Source organism: Canis lupus, chromosome 5 (genome assembly GCF_011100685.1).
Source record: "Canis lupus familiaris isolate Mischka breed German Shepherd chromosome 5, alternate assembly UU_Cfam_GSD_1.0, whole genome shotgun sequence".
Taxonomy (NCBI): domain Eukaryota; kingdom Metazoa; phylum Chordata; class Mammalia; order Carnivora; family Canidae; genus Canis; species Canis lupus.
This window is the reverse complement of record NC_049226.1, coordinates 68290933-68307128: the sequence shown is the minus strand read 5'-3', so window position 1 is coordinate 68307128 and position 16196 is coordinate 68290933. Positions and strand designations below refer to the sequence as shown.

At 45.3% G+C, this 16196-nt stretch overlaps 1 protein-coding gene and 1 pseudogene across 1 annotated transcript in view; one reads left to right on the top strand and one right to left on the bottom strand.

Moving 5' to 3' along the window:
* The first annotated feature begins 489 nt into the window (after positions 1 to 489).
* The window catches only part of USP10 (ubiquitin specific peptidase 10), a 72579-nt gene continuing 56872 nt past the window's right edge, over positions 490 to 16196 (top strand). Inside the window, exon 1 of the mRNA XM_038538136.1 lies at positions 490 to 634. Within this exon, the coding sequence (XP_038394064.1) occupies positions 614 to 634 (21 nt within the window). The 5' untranslated portion in view covers positions 490 to 613. The remainder of the gene's footprint in view (positions 635 to 16196) is intronic.
* Positions 12344 to 14560, bottom strand: LOC119876279 (annotated as a pseudogene).

Below are 16196 nucleotides of genomic sequence, written 5' to 3'. Positions count from 1 at the left end.
TTTATTGGAATTTTCTGCACCGCCTGGCGATAGGCGTGGCGCAGAGTGGGCGCGCAAGGTTTGTGGAATGAGGAGTGACTAAAGGAATGAATGGACGGAAGGGTGTTCGGCACCCACAGGGGAGGGCGCCCGGTGGCCTTCGGCGCTCCCCTGGGAGACCCGGGTGCAGAGAGACCCTGCGGCTCCCGCCCCGGGCGAGCTCAGGTGGCGCCTCCAGGCTCCGGACGGTCCCGCGTCTCGCCCAGCACCCGGGTGGCCTCCCGGCAGGTGAGAACCCCGGGCCGGCCGGGCGCTGCGCGGTTATCAGCGCCGTCCCAGCCCCTCCGCCGCCCGGGGCCCCGGGCCCGAGGCCCCCAGCGCCCCGCCCGCCCGCTCCGCCGCGGGGCGCGGACTCGGTCCTCCAGGCCGGCTCCCGCCGCGCACGCCCACCTGTCGGCCGCGCATGCGCAGCACGCGCCCGGCGCGCCCGGCCTCCCCGCGCCCCGCGGCGCGCGGCCAGTGCGCAGGCGCGGCGGCCGATGCGAGTGTGTATGTGCGGGCGAGAAGATGGCGGCGGCGGGGGAAGCAGCGTGAGGAGTCGGACGAGCGCCGAGGCTCATTGAAACGGGCCGCCATGGCCCTCCGCAACCCGCAGGTAGCCGGCGGCCCGCGGCCCGGGCGGGAGCAGCCCCGGGCGTCGGCGGGCGGCGCGGGGGCGGGCGGGCGCGCCCTGCCCGGAGCGAGCGTGTGGGAGTGGGGGAGGGCGCCGGGACACGCTGCCCCGGACTAGGCCCCGCCGCCCGCCGCCGCCCCGCCGCCCGCCGCCCCGCCGCCCCGCCGCCCCGCGCGGAGCCCCGGGCGCCCGGGCCGGGGGGAGCGGCGGGGGCGGGCGCCGGGCCGCCCGCGGGGGGCGCCAAGGGGTTAACCCCGGGGGACCGCGCGGGAGCCGGGGGCGCGGAGGGGTCCCCGGGCGCCCCCAGGGAGGCGGCGGCGGCGGCGGGGGGGGGGCGGCGGGGGGGCGGGGGGCAGGGCCGTGCGGGCGCGCGGCGGGACCCCGAGGCGTGGGCTGCCCCGGCCCCGGCCTCCGCCCCCGGCCCCCGCCCCGGCCGCGGGGGGCTGCCTGGCGGCCCTGGCGTGTGCGCCCCACTCGCCGAACAGCAGCCTTAGGTCACTGTTGCAGAGAGACCTGGAAATCGAGTCCCCGGGACGGTACTTTGACTCGCATCGGAGTGACATCTTTTGCACGAATCCATTTCAGCCCGGCTGACACCGAGGCGCCGAGTCACAGCCGCAGCTAAAGTTTAGGGGCCGATTCTAATAACGCCGTGGGGGGGAGCGCTGTCGGTGCGGACCTGAGCCCCCACCCCACCCCCCACCCCCCACCCCCGGTACAATTACTCAGGCGGTTATTATCTTTCTAGTTTGCACTACACCCCTGTTTTTTTTGTTTTTTGTTTTTTTGTTTTTTTTTTTTTTGACCGCTAATCCCTGGAAATGACTGCACTTCTTGCCCTCCTGGAGTGCTTTCGTGTTAAACATGGCAAAGTGAAACAAAGTAGCTCCTGGGAAACCTGGTGGCGGATACACACTAACCCTCCGTAAGCTGTTGGTTTTCCTCGCTCTTTTGGAAACGAAGTCGCTTTTAATAGCTGTTGTATGTAATTCATGTGTCGGGAAATGGTAAAACGCGAAAACCGTTTTTTTTTTTTTTCTCTTTTCTTTTCTTTAAATGAGATCCTACAGGAGGCTGGAATTTTGTGAGATATTGATACTGCATTCCGCAGTAGAAGTTTCCCCCTTTAACTTTCTGTTCGCTCTCGTGCATCTACTTTTGTGAGTGTTTAGTATGGTTCTTTGCACACGCAGAAAGGGGCTTCGTGTTTGAATGATCTCTACACATGTATAATCGAGTTTCTCTTCTTAAGAGACTTAGTATTTGCCGTTGAAGTATTAACGTGAATAGTTTGTTAAAATTAGTGAGAACGGCTACAAGATTCATTGTGGACTAACGTGTAATATATTCATAGTGATTTTGGGAAACGAAGAAAGCATGTTTAGGGATAACTCATTCAGTCCATTGTTTCTTTTTTCTTTTTTTCCCCAAGATTTTATTTTTGTAAGTAGCGTCTGCACCCACCGTGGGGCTCGAACTCACAACCCTGGGGTCAAGAGTTGCAGGCTCCACTGCCTGAGCCCGCCGGGCGCCCCCAATTCAGCGCTTTGTTATAAGCACCCGTAACAATGCCAATTGATTGAAATGATAATTAGCACCGATAATACGTAAATTTATTTGTGATTTCGTTTTTGTTCATTGTCCTGGTACTTAACGTTTTATACTACGATATTGCCTACACAAGTCTTTAGAAGTTCAGTGGCAGAAGTCAGCCAAACATAAATGTTAGCAACTCTTTGAGTTTATTCTTTTGTTGGGTTTGTTTTTTAAGAATGATTTAACTGCTTTTAAGTTTTAGCATGGAGAACGTGGCAGAGGATTAGTTTGATTTCTCATAAGTTTGTTTTTAAAAGAATAGTAATGAAAACAAGTAATGACATCATGTGACAGGCTTTCATGATTGTGTCCTCCTTGAGTCAGGCTGAGCATTTTAAGAAATTTGCATCATTCAGTTACCTTCTGTCCTAAGGGTCCTGCAGCATAAGTAGTCATTCATTCATTAATTCAACAAATAGTGATCACTTACCACCTGCTAAAGCACAGTGTTACAGGTATACTTGTTTACAATTGGGAGTAACAACCACAAATTAACAGTAAGGATTTTATATTAAAATTGATTTGTTACGGTTATAATTTTGAGAATTTATATAGAGTATATTCAGTTTCCATATTATTGATTGAACTCTGTTCCCTGGATTGAAGTGAACCAGTTCAGAACTTGGAAACATTTCTAATGCTGATAGCTTTCAACATTTTAACAGAGGATGAACTTTGACAATTGAAGTAAGTACATCTCTCATTTATGAATATATGTTGTCTGATGAAATGACTTGGGGTAATTAGTTTGAACTGAACGGTTCTTCCTTAAACCAGAAGAGATTTTTGTGGTCATTGAAGTTGTTTGTATAGTGAAATTTCCTCAACAGCGCCTCCTACCCGTCATTTGGCTCTCAGGTGGCTGCTCCTGTCCTGGTCCTCTGAAGCCAGCTCACTTCAGTCTTCATTACCTCGCAGTAGTGGAGCTCCTACATTTTATACTATGGAATTTCTTGGATCCAATTTACAGCATATGGCAAAGTGTTACTGTGTCGTTGAATATCTGTTTATAACTGACAGCTATATTAGTAATTCTCAAAAGATACATTTTTATCGGAGTCTCACATACTAAGCAGCTGAAGTAAATAAGATTATTTGAAATGCAGGATATTTGGAGATCTTGATTTTCCTTTGCATAGTAACAGCAAAATTCGAAACATGTCCTAAGACTAGATATGCCATTTAAAGTTTTGAGTTGATGGTCACCACAGTGTTTATAGAGGGTAGTGCAGATGAGGGGTATCTAGGGCCCTGCTCATGCTCTTGATCCCATCTTGTTGGGACCACTGTTTACTGAAATGACAGTGAATGCTGAGCGGACCTGCCTCACTCCAAATTCATCTCCAGAGCAAAAGTTAGGACATCCATTCCAGTGCACTTTTATTTGGAACCTGTGTGATTTCAATAGTGTTCATGTACGAAAACTGAAAGGAGGAAAGGATGACAAGGTTTAGTTATTATTTAAGGACAAACCTAGTGGCATTTACTTTGTGCCATGTTCACAGTGTAATATTCAGGTAAATGCGAAAGATGGTATCATCTCTACTTGAATTATTAATTACATCAAAGATCATTTTTGTGTTTTTACTGATTTCAAACGTGTGAGTATTTGCTCTTAGTGGATCTGGTTTTTCAAGTGGATTATTAAAGGTGGTAGCTGAGGACACTTCTTACTGATAATATACTACAGTATGAGAAATTGTAGGAAGAGCTTGCTTTTGGATTTGTAATTAGACTGTTATATTTCTATTTACTGCCTCCCATGCAAGAATCACAGTGGCACAAAACAGATAAATCTGTTTGCAATGGAATTTATTGGCCTTGGGCCATTGGATTACTGTCATTTGTCACTTTCATGCTACTTCAGCAGTGTAGATGTTCATTTCCAAAGACTTACATGTGCTTGGATTGCAGTTTGCCTGTTTATTGAAGTGATCTCCCCCAGAGGTCTTTATGTGACCATTTCTGTCACTACAGGCTGGATTAAGAACTAGTGTAGGCAACATAAAGGTAGCCCGTGGGGTATGTTCATAATATTTGTTTCCAGGATCAGACATTGTAGAGCCCATCGTAAACCTGAATGTGTATCTTCAAAATGTAGACTTTTCATGAGCTGGTGATTTTTCTATTTGGAAGCTCCTCGGTCGTGACCCCATTCCAGCAGAAGACCTTAGAAATCAGAAGCTGTTGGCCAGTAACTCCATTCTGCCCTTTGTCTTGACATACAGTTCTCCTGTTGTCCTCTCCTGGGAATAGAGTAGGTGAGGTGCAGAGAAGATAGAGGTATGGGTTAAGGCTGGGGGAGAGTAATGTAGTGCAGAGAGGATTAGAGCATATTTTCCCAGAGTTTCCTTTTCTGTCTTACTGGAAAATTGTTAGATGGTAGTGTGCATATAGTGTTAACCCAGTGCCTGCCACCAAGTGTCCACCCTCATGCTGACTACTCTTGTGATCCATTGGCCCCTCACTTTTGGTTGTCTGCAGTTTTATTGGTTGTCATTCTTCAGATTCTTAATTTATGTTTTTTTGGATCGGCCTGAGGGACATTACCTAAACCTACCCTGTCTGATTCAAGAGTCTCTTAACTGGTGTGCTACAGGTAAAAGTATGTCCTAGTAGAAAGGCCGGGTAACCCCACTCTTGTACATTTGGTACTTGATTTTTACATCTTTTTCCCCCTCCCTCCATCTTTTTTTTTTTTTCTTTCTTTCTTTCTTTCTTTCTTTCTTTCTTTCTTTCTTTCTTTCTTTCTTTCTTTCTTTCTTTCTTTCATTTATTTTTACATTTGTTTTATTTAAGTTTGATTTGCCAACATATAGTATAACATCAAGTGCCCTCCTCAGTGCCCGTCACGCAGTTTCCTCCCTCTTTCTTTCTCCCTTTCTTTCTTATCATCTATGATGGTAGCAGATTTTGTTTCCGCATTTGTCCCTGTTTTTTGAGAAAAAGTTTTTTGGGGTGCTTGGTGCAGTTGGTTAGACGTCTGACTTGAATTCAGCTCAGGTCATGATCTCAGGGTCATGAGAGCGTGTCCTGCATTTCCTCTTTCCGCATGGAGTCTGCTGGAAATTCTCTCTCTCCCTCTCCCACTCATGCTGTGTCTCTGTCTGTCTTTCAGAATCTTTGAAAAAGAAAAATTTTTCGTCTCTCTGTACTGTGTGCAGACAAATTGCTGATTGGGGTGGGAAGGGTGAAATGCCTTGAATGGTGCACCTCCTGGAGCTGTCCTTTCGAGATGAAACCTGCTGGTTGTGCTAGAATTGGTAGTGACAGCTTTCCAGACCATTTTCTCTATTTCGTTCTCCTCACTATCCACAAAAACAGTTTTGCACTAATCTGAGTACATGTCAAAAATACTGGTTTGTAAAATGTATCAAATAAAGCTAGATATCTTTATAAGTTACATTTGCAAGACATAGACCTTGTGAAATGAAACTGCTCAAGAGCATTTAAGATAACTCTGTGTAGAAAATTTTGATTTACCTTTTGGTCTGATGGGTTACAGTCTACATTGTTTACTTGTTCTCACATAAATATGACGTCTTTTGCCCTGGATATAATGAGTGCATTTTAAGTTTTATTATATTCATTTAAATTTAGTTAGGACCATATAACTTGTGAATTTATTTGGTATTCTAATAACTGTTAGGATTTCGAGTGTTTTTTTTTTTTTTTTTGAGTTTTCTTATTTGAGACATTTTATAACTGGAGGAGTGAAGCAGTGCTTCTCGAGAGACTTTTATGTCATTAAAGTACTCTCCTTGTTCTTTCTGAAAGTCTTATTTTTTTTTTTCCTTTTGATAGGACATGTTGAAGCTTTAAAGGAAATAGAAGAGTATTTGACAGTAAAAATTAATTCTAGAGGTGTTTTTTTTTTTTTTTTTTTTTTTCTTTTTAAGATTTTATTTATTTCAGGGCAGTCCCGGTGGCTTAGCGGTTTAGCGCCGCCTTCAGCCCGAGGTGGATCCTGGAGACCCGGGATCGAGTCCCACGTCGGGCTCCCTGCATGGAGCCTGCTTCTCCCTCTGCCTGTGTCTCTGCCTCTCTCTCTGTCTCCACGTCTCTCATGAATAAATAAATAAAATCTTTTTTTAATTTTTATTTTTTAATTTATTTCAGAGGGAGAGAGCCAGAGTGAGTGTGTGTGGGAGAGCACAAGAGCAGGGGCAGGGAGAAGCAAACTCCCTGCTGAGCAGGGAGCTACACGGGGTTTGATCCCAGGACGGTTCATGACCTGAGCCAAAGGCAGTTGCTTAACTGACTGAGCCACCCGGGCATCCCTATTCTGGAGTTTTTTGAGAATCTTGCCCAGTGTTGTAAAGTATGTCTCTCGATAGTTTAAGTAGTAATTCCACTTTAGATGGCTGCCAAGATGGGTATACTTATTTGAGACCTGAAATTAGGCTAAGTAGATCCCATAGTTGGACAAGGAAGAACATAATAATAAAACATTAAATCTTGCAATATTTAAGCATTTGAGAAATGTTGTGCAGTGCATAAGCTTCATGGTTTATAAAGTGCCGTAGCTTGTTTGATCCTTATGGCTACTATGCAGTATGTTATTGTCATCACCATTTTACGAATGAGTGAAGTGAGACCCTGGCAGCTTGTGACTTGAAGTCCCATGGCTGTTAAGTGCGTGATCAGGGGCTTGCAGGCAGGATGCTTTGTTTTTTTCTGCTTTGCCAAACTGCTTTTCTACAAGAGACTGGTAAAGGCATAGTGCTTCACATGGTGACTTTGCCGTAACACTTCCTCAATGAAGGTTTACGGAATGAGTGAATGCATGAAATAAAAATTGAACTGTTTGAAGATGTTCTTTATTTATTTTGAGAGAAAGAGAGAGGATGTATGCACACGAGTAGGGCGAGTGGTAGTGGAAGAAACAGACTTCATGCTTAGCATGGAGCCCAATGCCAGGTTTGATCCCAGGACCCTGAAATCATGACCTGAGTTGAAATCAAGAGCTGATGTTCAAAAGACTGAGCCACCCAGACGCGTGCCCCCCCACCCCCCATTGAAACATTTAAAGATTGCAATCTTACTAAGAGTTAAAAATATGTTACTCATTACTAAATTGTGTGTGTGGCGTGTCCTTGTTGATTTTTTTTTTTAAACACAAACTACAGGGGTGTTTGGATGGTGAAGTCAGGTAAGCATCTGATGGCTTGATTTTTGGCTCAGGTCATGATCCCTGGGTCCTGGGTTTGAGCTCCTTGTTGGTCTCTGCACTCAGTATGGAGTCTGCCTCTCCCTGTCACTCTGCCTTAATCTTCATTCATGCACTCTTCCTCTATCTCTCAAATAAAGAAATAAAAATAAGCACAAACTATAGGGGGCATCTGGGTGGCTCAGTGGTTGAGCATCTGCCTTTGGCTCCGGTTGAGTCCTGCATCGGGCTCTCTGCAGGGAGCCTGCTTCTCTCTCTGCCTCTATTTCTCTCATGAATAAATAATCTTTTTTTTTTTTTTAGGATTTTATTTATTTACAGAGAGAGGCACAGACCTAGGCAGAGGGAGACTCAGGCTTCAAGCAGGAAGCCCGATGTCGGACTCAGTCCTGGGACTCTGGGATCGTGCCCTGAGCTGAAGACAGACGCTCAATCAGTTGAGCCACCCAGGTGTCCCAAATAAAATCTTTTTTTTTTTTCCAAATAAAATCTTAAAAAAAAAAAAATAGACACAAACTACAGATGTGCTCTTTCTAAAACATATGAACAACCCAGAAGTATTGAAAGTAAAAAGTAGAAGTCATATTCTTTCTGGCCCTTAATGCTCAGTTTGATACATGTCTTTCATGCTTTTTTCTGCTGTGTGTTTTTGTTGTTATTCCATTGTATGATCTGTTTAATCAGCTCATTCAGGTCACTGAGCTGAACCTTTGGAGCAAATCTTGTTTTAAAATTATTGAAGGCATCTCTTCAAGCATACTGAGATTAATGAAACATATTTTGGAGGTTAAAATATACTGAGAACTGTGGAAGTGCCCTAGAAATTTCTGAGTAATAAAATGCCCACTTAAAAAAAAAAGATTATTTATTTGTTTGTTTGGAAGAGAGCACAAACAGGGGGAACAACAGAGGGAGAGGGAGAAGCAGGCTCCCTGCTGCATAGGGAGTCTGATGTGGGCAGGACTCTGGGATCATGACCTGAGCCAAAGGCAGATGCTTAACCCACTCAGCCACCCAGATGCCCCAAACACTTTAAAAAAAAAAAAAGTTATTTTGAAGAATTCAAACCCTCAGTTACAGCAGCCATGCCATCTAGTTTTTATATAGTAAATTGAGAGGATGAGTGAATAGTGGGGGAATTGGTGGTTAACTTGGGTTTTCCCCTATCTTCTACTAAAATCAGGTTTTCTTCTCTTTCCCTTTGTTTTAATCAAAGCACTACAATGGCAGAAAGTAAAACACTCCCATTGCCCACCTCAGGTCCCTCTCCCCAGAGACAACCACATTCAACCACTTCTGACTCTAATAAAATGCAGAATCAGGTCTTCCAAGGGTAGCACTCTGTATCATTTGGAATTAATTTGTAGGCTATCAGACACTTTTATTCAGAACCACATATAAAGGTCTTTGTATCTTTTGTGATTGTTCAAACAAAAATTTTTGGTGCCTGGGCATTAGGAATATGGAGCTGAAGGGAGTTGCTGTGCTTTAGAAAAAGTTCACAGAGTAGTAGAGGGGAGAGAGACAGGCTAATTGGTGAATCCTGATTTAGGGGGGTAGTTCCTGTAACAAGTGTGAAGAACATTGTCAAAACTTTCATTCATTCAGCAAATAGTTATTGAGTGGCTTCTGTGTACCAGGCACAGAGGACGGGGTGACAAGCAAAAACAGGCATTGTCCCTCCTACCAGGGAGCTTACTGTCTGGTGAGGGAGAGTTGCTGAACAGATAATCACAGTAATGCATGTGTCATTCCAAGCTGAGAAGCACGTCCCAAAGGAAGGGGACACGGTGTGTTGGCATGGCCTGGGGAAGTCAAGAAAGTATTTCCCTGGAAGTGGTGCCTTAGCAGAGATGGACAGTGTGAGACAGTGCAGACGGCCTGTGCACTGGCCCTGTGGCTACAGGGAGTTCAGAGCACTTAAGAGAACTCCAAGAAAGCCTATATATGCAGAGCTTAGTGCTGGAGAGGAGAGGCACACCTGGGTCTGTCCAGCCTGGTAGGCTTTCTTAGGTGATAATGTCTTTATCTTGAGAAAAACATGGAAGGAGGGAATCATGCAGTATGTAGGCATGGACCATATAATCACGTTGCAGTGTGTGCTCACTCTTTGACCGCCCTGTGCAGAATAGATTTGTTATAATGGGGTCACAGTGGCCATTGGAAGATCACATAGGAGGATTTCTGGATTTTGGTTTAGGGGAGAGTGCAGTGGAGAGAGTGCATGATTCAAGAGATGTTTAGATGTAAGATGGATTGAACAGGAGAATGTAACTGAGTGTCAGGGGAAGCTGGGAAGATATCTTCTTAAAGGGTGACATTTGGGCAGAGAAGCATGAGGACAAAGGCCTATGGGAGAGTGAGCGTGCAGAGGAAGAAGTCTCAAAATCTGAGGCACATTTGGGGACCCAGGAGAGGTTTGTGGCTGGAGTGATGTGTAGGGTGAAGTGGTGGGGCAGGAGTCAGGAGAGGTGAAGGGCCCTGAGAGAGTCCAAGGTGAAGACTGCCTTTAATCTTGTAAGCAGCTGGAGGTCTTTGGGAGCCCACAGTTTTTTTGTAATAAAACCACAGGTTTTAAAAAGTGGTAGTACCAGGTTGTGTTAGCATTGCTTGGTGGAGCTGGTTTCCAGGGGGCTAGTTGAGGTACTTCATGGGCTGTCAAAGGACTATATAACTCACTCTTTTGGCTGTCCTCCAGATCTGGGAATGTATTCTCTGTTCACTTCAGCACCCCAGGCATCTTAAACCCCAAAACTTTGAGGGAAAAAAGTAGGGGATTCTTTTGGGGACATCTGAGGTGGATTAATGCAAGGCAAGTAGCTCTTGACTGTCCTTAGTGATAATTGGATAGATTTGTTAGAAAAGGCCATTTGGGGCCACTAGTCCCTTTATTTTTTTGGGGGGGCGGGGGAGCAGGCACCTATAAGAACAAGTATTTGTTCCTTTGTTAAATCCTAGGAAATAAAATAGAAGAAAGACATGTCACCCATGGTGTCCCACAACCCCGAGGTGACTTCTGAGATTAATAATTTGAAAAGCTTCCCTTTGGTCCTTTTTATCACAGATATTAGAAATTTGGAATAATTTTATTTTACAGTATTTTCTTAGGTTGTGACCCTTGATCATAGTTTTGTCGTGTGGGAATCATCTTGCACCTTGATGGCCATCAAGACCTCCTGGGTATAGGGCTTCTTGTGGGTAGGCCCCCAGATCTGGGTTTTAGGCAGTTCTCCCTGGATACTGCAGCTACCCTCAGGTTTCAGAGCCACCACATGGCTTTATTTCCAGCTTGTTTCACTTAACCTGTTGAGCACTTTAACCATGATGAGGATTAACTAAATCATATTTTGGATACAAATTTTTAACTTGTCTAGGTTAGATGTGAACAATAACAAAGATACATGTATGTACCCTGCTGTGAGAGGCGCTATTACTTAACTTTAGCACTGAGTGGAATGAGTTGTGGGAAAAGAACCAGCATGAGCAGCCTGAAAATTTTACCCTTTAGAAGGTCTGTCACATTGGGTTTTCAGACTGAGATTTCTGATTAATTCCATTTCAGCAGCATTTGTCCAGCTCTTGCTGTATGCCGGTGCCTGTATTGGGGTTTGTACATTATAAAACACAGTTACAAAAAATATCTAAGTACAGATACATTCCCCAGAGCCATAGAGATGCCCTGTGTGTGGCCACTCTACTCTTGTGTTGCAGGTAGGACCTAGTGGTGGACAGTGTGGGAGCGGCCCAGACTTCAGCATGGCTCATTCGAATGTGACATGACCATTGATGTCCTAGAGAGCTGGGATGAAACTTTTTTTTTTCTTTTTTTAAAAACAGATTTTATTTATTTATGTATATAGAGAGTGTGCACAAAAGTGGGTGGAGGGGCAGAGAGAGAGGGAGAAACAGACTCCCCGTTGAACAGGGAGCCTGACTGGGAGCTTGATGCCAGAACTGTGGGATCATGACCTCAGCTGGAGGCAGACGCTTAACTCACTGAGCCACCCAGGCGCCCCTGGGATGAACTTTCTAATTCATCCTGAAGCCTGACTGTAGTCAGAGAAATGAGGTACAGTATTAAATCAATTTGTTTTTTAAAATTCTTGCCCTTAAAATAAATAAATAAATAAATAAATAAATAAATAAATAAATAAATAAATAAATAAATAAATAAAATTCTTGCCCTTTTTTGTTGCTGGTCATAGGTTTCTCAGTTTAGGAAATCCTTGCCCCCAGTTTTCACAAACATGTTCAAAAAATTATTTATTTATTTATTTATTTATTTATTTATTTATTTATTTGTTTATTTAATTTATTTTTTAAAAAGATTTTGTTTATTCATGAGAGACCCGGAGAGAGAGGCAGAGACATAGGCAGAAGGAGAAGCAGGCTCTTTTTTTCCCTCCCTTTAAGGTGTGCACTTTATTGAACTGGCCTCAAGTCAGTGTACTGGTAAGCCCTGGATGCCTCCATGCCTCAGCCCCACTCCCAGGGAGACCAAAAGCCTTCATAAATTGGGGGGACAAAAAACGGGGGCCGTGATGGCAGACCATTCAAAATAAAAAAGAACAACTATTAAGGCGAAGATTAAAAAAAATTGGACTACATAATTTACACAAAAGGAATTCTATCACCCTCCCCTGTGTGGACTCGGGTGAGGACAGGCCATTCTCTGCAGGGAGAAATGGGGTGGCTTTTGGGAAGGCAAAGGACTTCCTGTAACAAAACATCTCAGATATTTGGAATGACTATTAAAAAAAAAAAAAAAAAAAGAACAATGTACAATCAATGTCCTCGCCACATTGTAGAACTTTGGGGATGCTCGCTCCAACCCACTGCTGTCACCTTCACCATTCCAGTTTTGAAATCCTGAGTCAAGTGCCAAAACAAAACAAAACAAATAAAAATAAAAAATCCAAAAACAAAAATTAAAAAAAAAAAAAAAAAGCCATGCCAATCTCATCTTGGTTTCTGCGCAAGTTAGGTTTTGTCAAGAAAGGGTGTAACACAACTAAAGTAACAGTCTGCCTAGAAGCATTTGTGGTGGACGATGGAGGGGCTGGACTCGTCGTATTCCTGCTTGCTGATCCACATCTGCTGGAAGGTGGACAGTGAGGCCAGGATGGAGCCCCCAATCCACACAGAGTACTTGTGCTCAGGGGGTGCGATGATCTTGATCTTCATTGTGCTGGGTGCCAGGGCAGTGATCTGCACCCTGTCAGCGATGCCGGGGTACATGGTGGTCCCACCAGACAGCACTGTGTTGGCATAGAGGTCCTTGCGGATGTCGATGTCACACTTCATGATGGAGTTGAAGGTAGTTTCATGGATGCCACAGGATTCCATGCCCAGGAAGGAAGGCTGGAAGAGAGCCTCTGGGCAGCGGAACCGCTTGTTGCCAATAGTGATGACCTGCCTGTCGGGCAGCTCATAGCTCTTCTCCAGGGAGGAGCTGGAGGCTGCGGTGGCCATCTCCTGCTCGAAGTCCAGGGCCACATAACACAGCTTCTCCTTGATGTCACGCATGATTTCCACTCGGCAGTGGTGGTGAAGCTGTAGCCACACTCCATGAGGATCTTCATGAGGTCAGGTCCCAGCCAGCCAGGTCCAGATGCAAGATGGCATGGGGGAGGGGGCATACCCCTCATAGATGAGCACTGTGTGGGTGACCCCATCACTGGAGTCCATCACGATGCCAGTGGTGTGGCCAGAGGCATACAGGGACAGCACAGCCTGGATGGCCATGTACATGGCTGGGGTGTTGAAAGTCTTGAACATGATCTGGGTCATCTTCTCACAGTTGCTCTGGGGGTTCAGGGGGGCCTAGGTCAGCAGCACCGGATGCTCCTCGGGGGCCATGCGCAGCTCGTTGTAGAAGGTGTGGTGCCAGATCTTCTCCATGTCGTCCCAGTTGGTGACGATGCCATGCTCGATGGGATACTCAGGGTTAGGATGCCCCTCTTGCTCTGGGCCTCATCGCCCACGTAGGAGTCCTTCTGGCCCATGCCGACCATCATGCCCTAGTGCTGGGGGCGTCCCACAATGGAGGGGAAGACGGCCTGGGTGGGGAGCTCTTTGAGGGAAGCCTGATGTGGGGCTCAGGACCATGCCCCGAGCCAGAGGCAGACGCTCGACCACTGAGCCACCCAGGTGTCCCAATAATTACTTTTTAAAAAAAAGATTTTATTTATTCACTTATTTTAGAGAGAGACAGACAGACTGGCTGAGGAAGGGGCAGAGAGCAAGGGAGAGAATCTCAAGCAGACTACACACAGATGTTGGAGCCCAAAGCAGGACTTGATTGCAGGACCCCAAGATCATGACCTGGGCCAAAATCAAGACAGATACTCAACCAACTAAGCCACCCAGACATCCCTGAAGTAATTACTCTTGGTTCGGCCTTCTTATTGAACACTTGGTTTTCCTGTGCAGCAACTGTACATTATGGGTTAAGTGCCACAAATTTTAAATTTTAAAATTTAACTTGACTAGTGTTCAGTGAGAAAGATAAGAGAAAGGTGTTGTTTTGTTTGGATCAAGAAGCATTCTGTATAGTTATGGCTGAAAGCTTAGCTGACTATAACTTGAACTTCATACACAATGACACTGTAGCAATATCCTAGCAGTGACTAGTCTTGGACACAGAATTACCACAGCTGAGTTTGGAAAGAGTTGGCCTCTTATCCCATAGCACATGTTGAACAAATAGGCTTTCTTTCTAAGGTAGACAGAAAGTAAAATACATTGTCATTTTATCTCTTTGATATTGATTCTTTTGGCTGCAACATAGATCTGAATTAGTTTTGTTAATTAGTCCTTCACTTTCCTATGAAAAAGGAAAGGAATGCCCTGTGTGTAATGTGCGCAGTGAGCTTTGGGGCCCCTGTGAACTTTGATTCTGTAGATGCCCTCCCTGTCTTTCCTCTGAGAGTCAGCTATTGATGGAAGGAAGCCTGTAGCATTCTGGGCCCTCCATGGGCGCTGTGCCCAGAGAGGGCCCTGCCTGGTGGAGTGAACACCACACACATGGTTGTCTAACTAGAGCCCTGGTGGGTGTTTTTGAAGTAATCATAAGGATCCTGGGGGTGATCTGGTGGCCCAGGAAGTCTTTCTTGAGGTCTGGTCTTCTCCAGCACCTCCATTGTCAGCACAGCATCTTGCTTCCACAGTGTGTGCAGTGAATAAGTTAGTTGAGGGAGGGACCTGTTGGAGGAAACAATAAAGAAAATACTTGTTGTCATTCAGTTTGTTCAGGACCCGCATATGGGTTTGTTTTGGTGTTTCTCATTCTGGAAATGAAGATTAGGATCACAGTGTGCAGAACCCTGAGGGACAGATTTCATCCTCCGTAGAAATACCTTGTAGTAATGAGATCTGAATAAGAAAGATAGGCTGCCCATGAAGTATTCAGATTGATTATAATTTCTTCATTAAGAATGAGTGGGTGAGGGGCCCCTGGGTGGCTCAGTCGGTTGAGCATCTGCCTTTGGCTCAGGTGATCCCAGGGTCCTGGGATCGAGTGCCTCTGCATTGGGCTTTTTGCTCAGCAGGGAGCCTGACTTTGCCTCTGTTGCTCCCCCTGCTTGTGTGCACACACACTCTCTCTCTCTGTCAAGTAAATAAAATCTTTAAAAAAAGAAAGAAAGAAAGAAAGAAAAGAAAGAAAGAAAAGAAAAGAAAAGAAAAGAAAAGAAAAGAAAAGAAAAGAAAAGAAAGAAAACGAAGGAGTTGGTGGAGCACCTGGCTGTCTCATTGGTGGAGCCTCTGACTCAACCTCAGGGTTGTAAGTTCAAGCCTCATATTGGGTATAGAGTTTACTTTAAAACAAAACAAAACAAAAACAAAGAATGCATGGGTGACCTCTAAGCTTCTTTTAAGGTTTTTGATGTTCTCTGTTCTCTTTATCTCTGTTGTATATAGTTTCTTAAATCCAGGTGACTGACCTGTGTATCAGATAATAAGGTTTCATTTTCTGGGTTGTTTCTCAATAAATGTAATCCTGAGATCAGAGGACAGTTATTGACTCCAATACAGTGCTTTCAGCCTTCCTCTCCCATGCCCTGTTAGTAGGCCATGGCAGCCATCACTTGTTGACCTGGTCAGAGTAAATGCCTTTAATTCCCCCAATTCTCAAGAGCTAAAGAGCTGTCAGCCTTCCCAGGTAGAGAGCCTAATTGTATGTAAGAGATGAGGATAATCACTGATACACCCCCAGGGCCTAGAGCATGATCAGTGCTCAATAAGTATGTATTGATGAAAAAATTGGTGAAAGATACAGGACAGTCCATTTATTGAGCAAGTTCACAGTTGAACGTGGGAGAGACTAATCAACTGTTAAAATCCAGAGTAAATAATTCTTTTTTTTTTTAATTTTTATTTATTTATGATAGTCCCACAGAGAGAGAGAGAGAGAGAGAGAGAGAGAGAGAGAGAGGCAGAGACATAGGCAGAGGGAGAAGCAGGCTCCATGCACTGGGAGCCCGATGTGGGATTCGATCCCGGGTCTCCAGGATCGTGCCCTGGGCCAAAGGCAGGCGCCAAACCGCTGCGCCACCCAGGGATCCCAGAGTAAATAATTCTGCAGGTTTGTTGGGAAAATGGTTGGTAAAGTGACTGAGTTCTATGGTTTGAGAAATCAGCCAGCCAGAGAGAAGGCCACTGGTGCAAGAGACCCAGTGTGCACAGCTATGCAGAAGAGCGCAGAGAGCGCTGCGGCCTGGGCTGTTGATGGGAGGTCTTGGCTGATGAGTCTGGAAAGGTAGGTAAGTGCAAAACCCT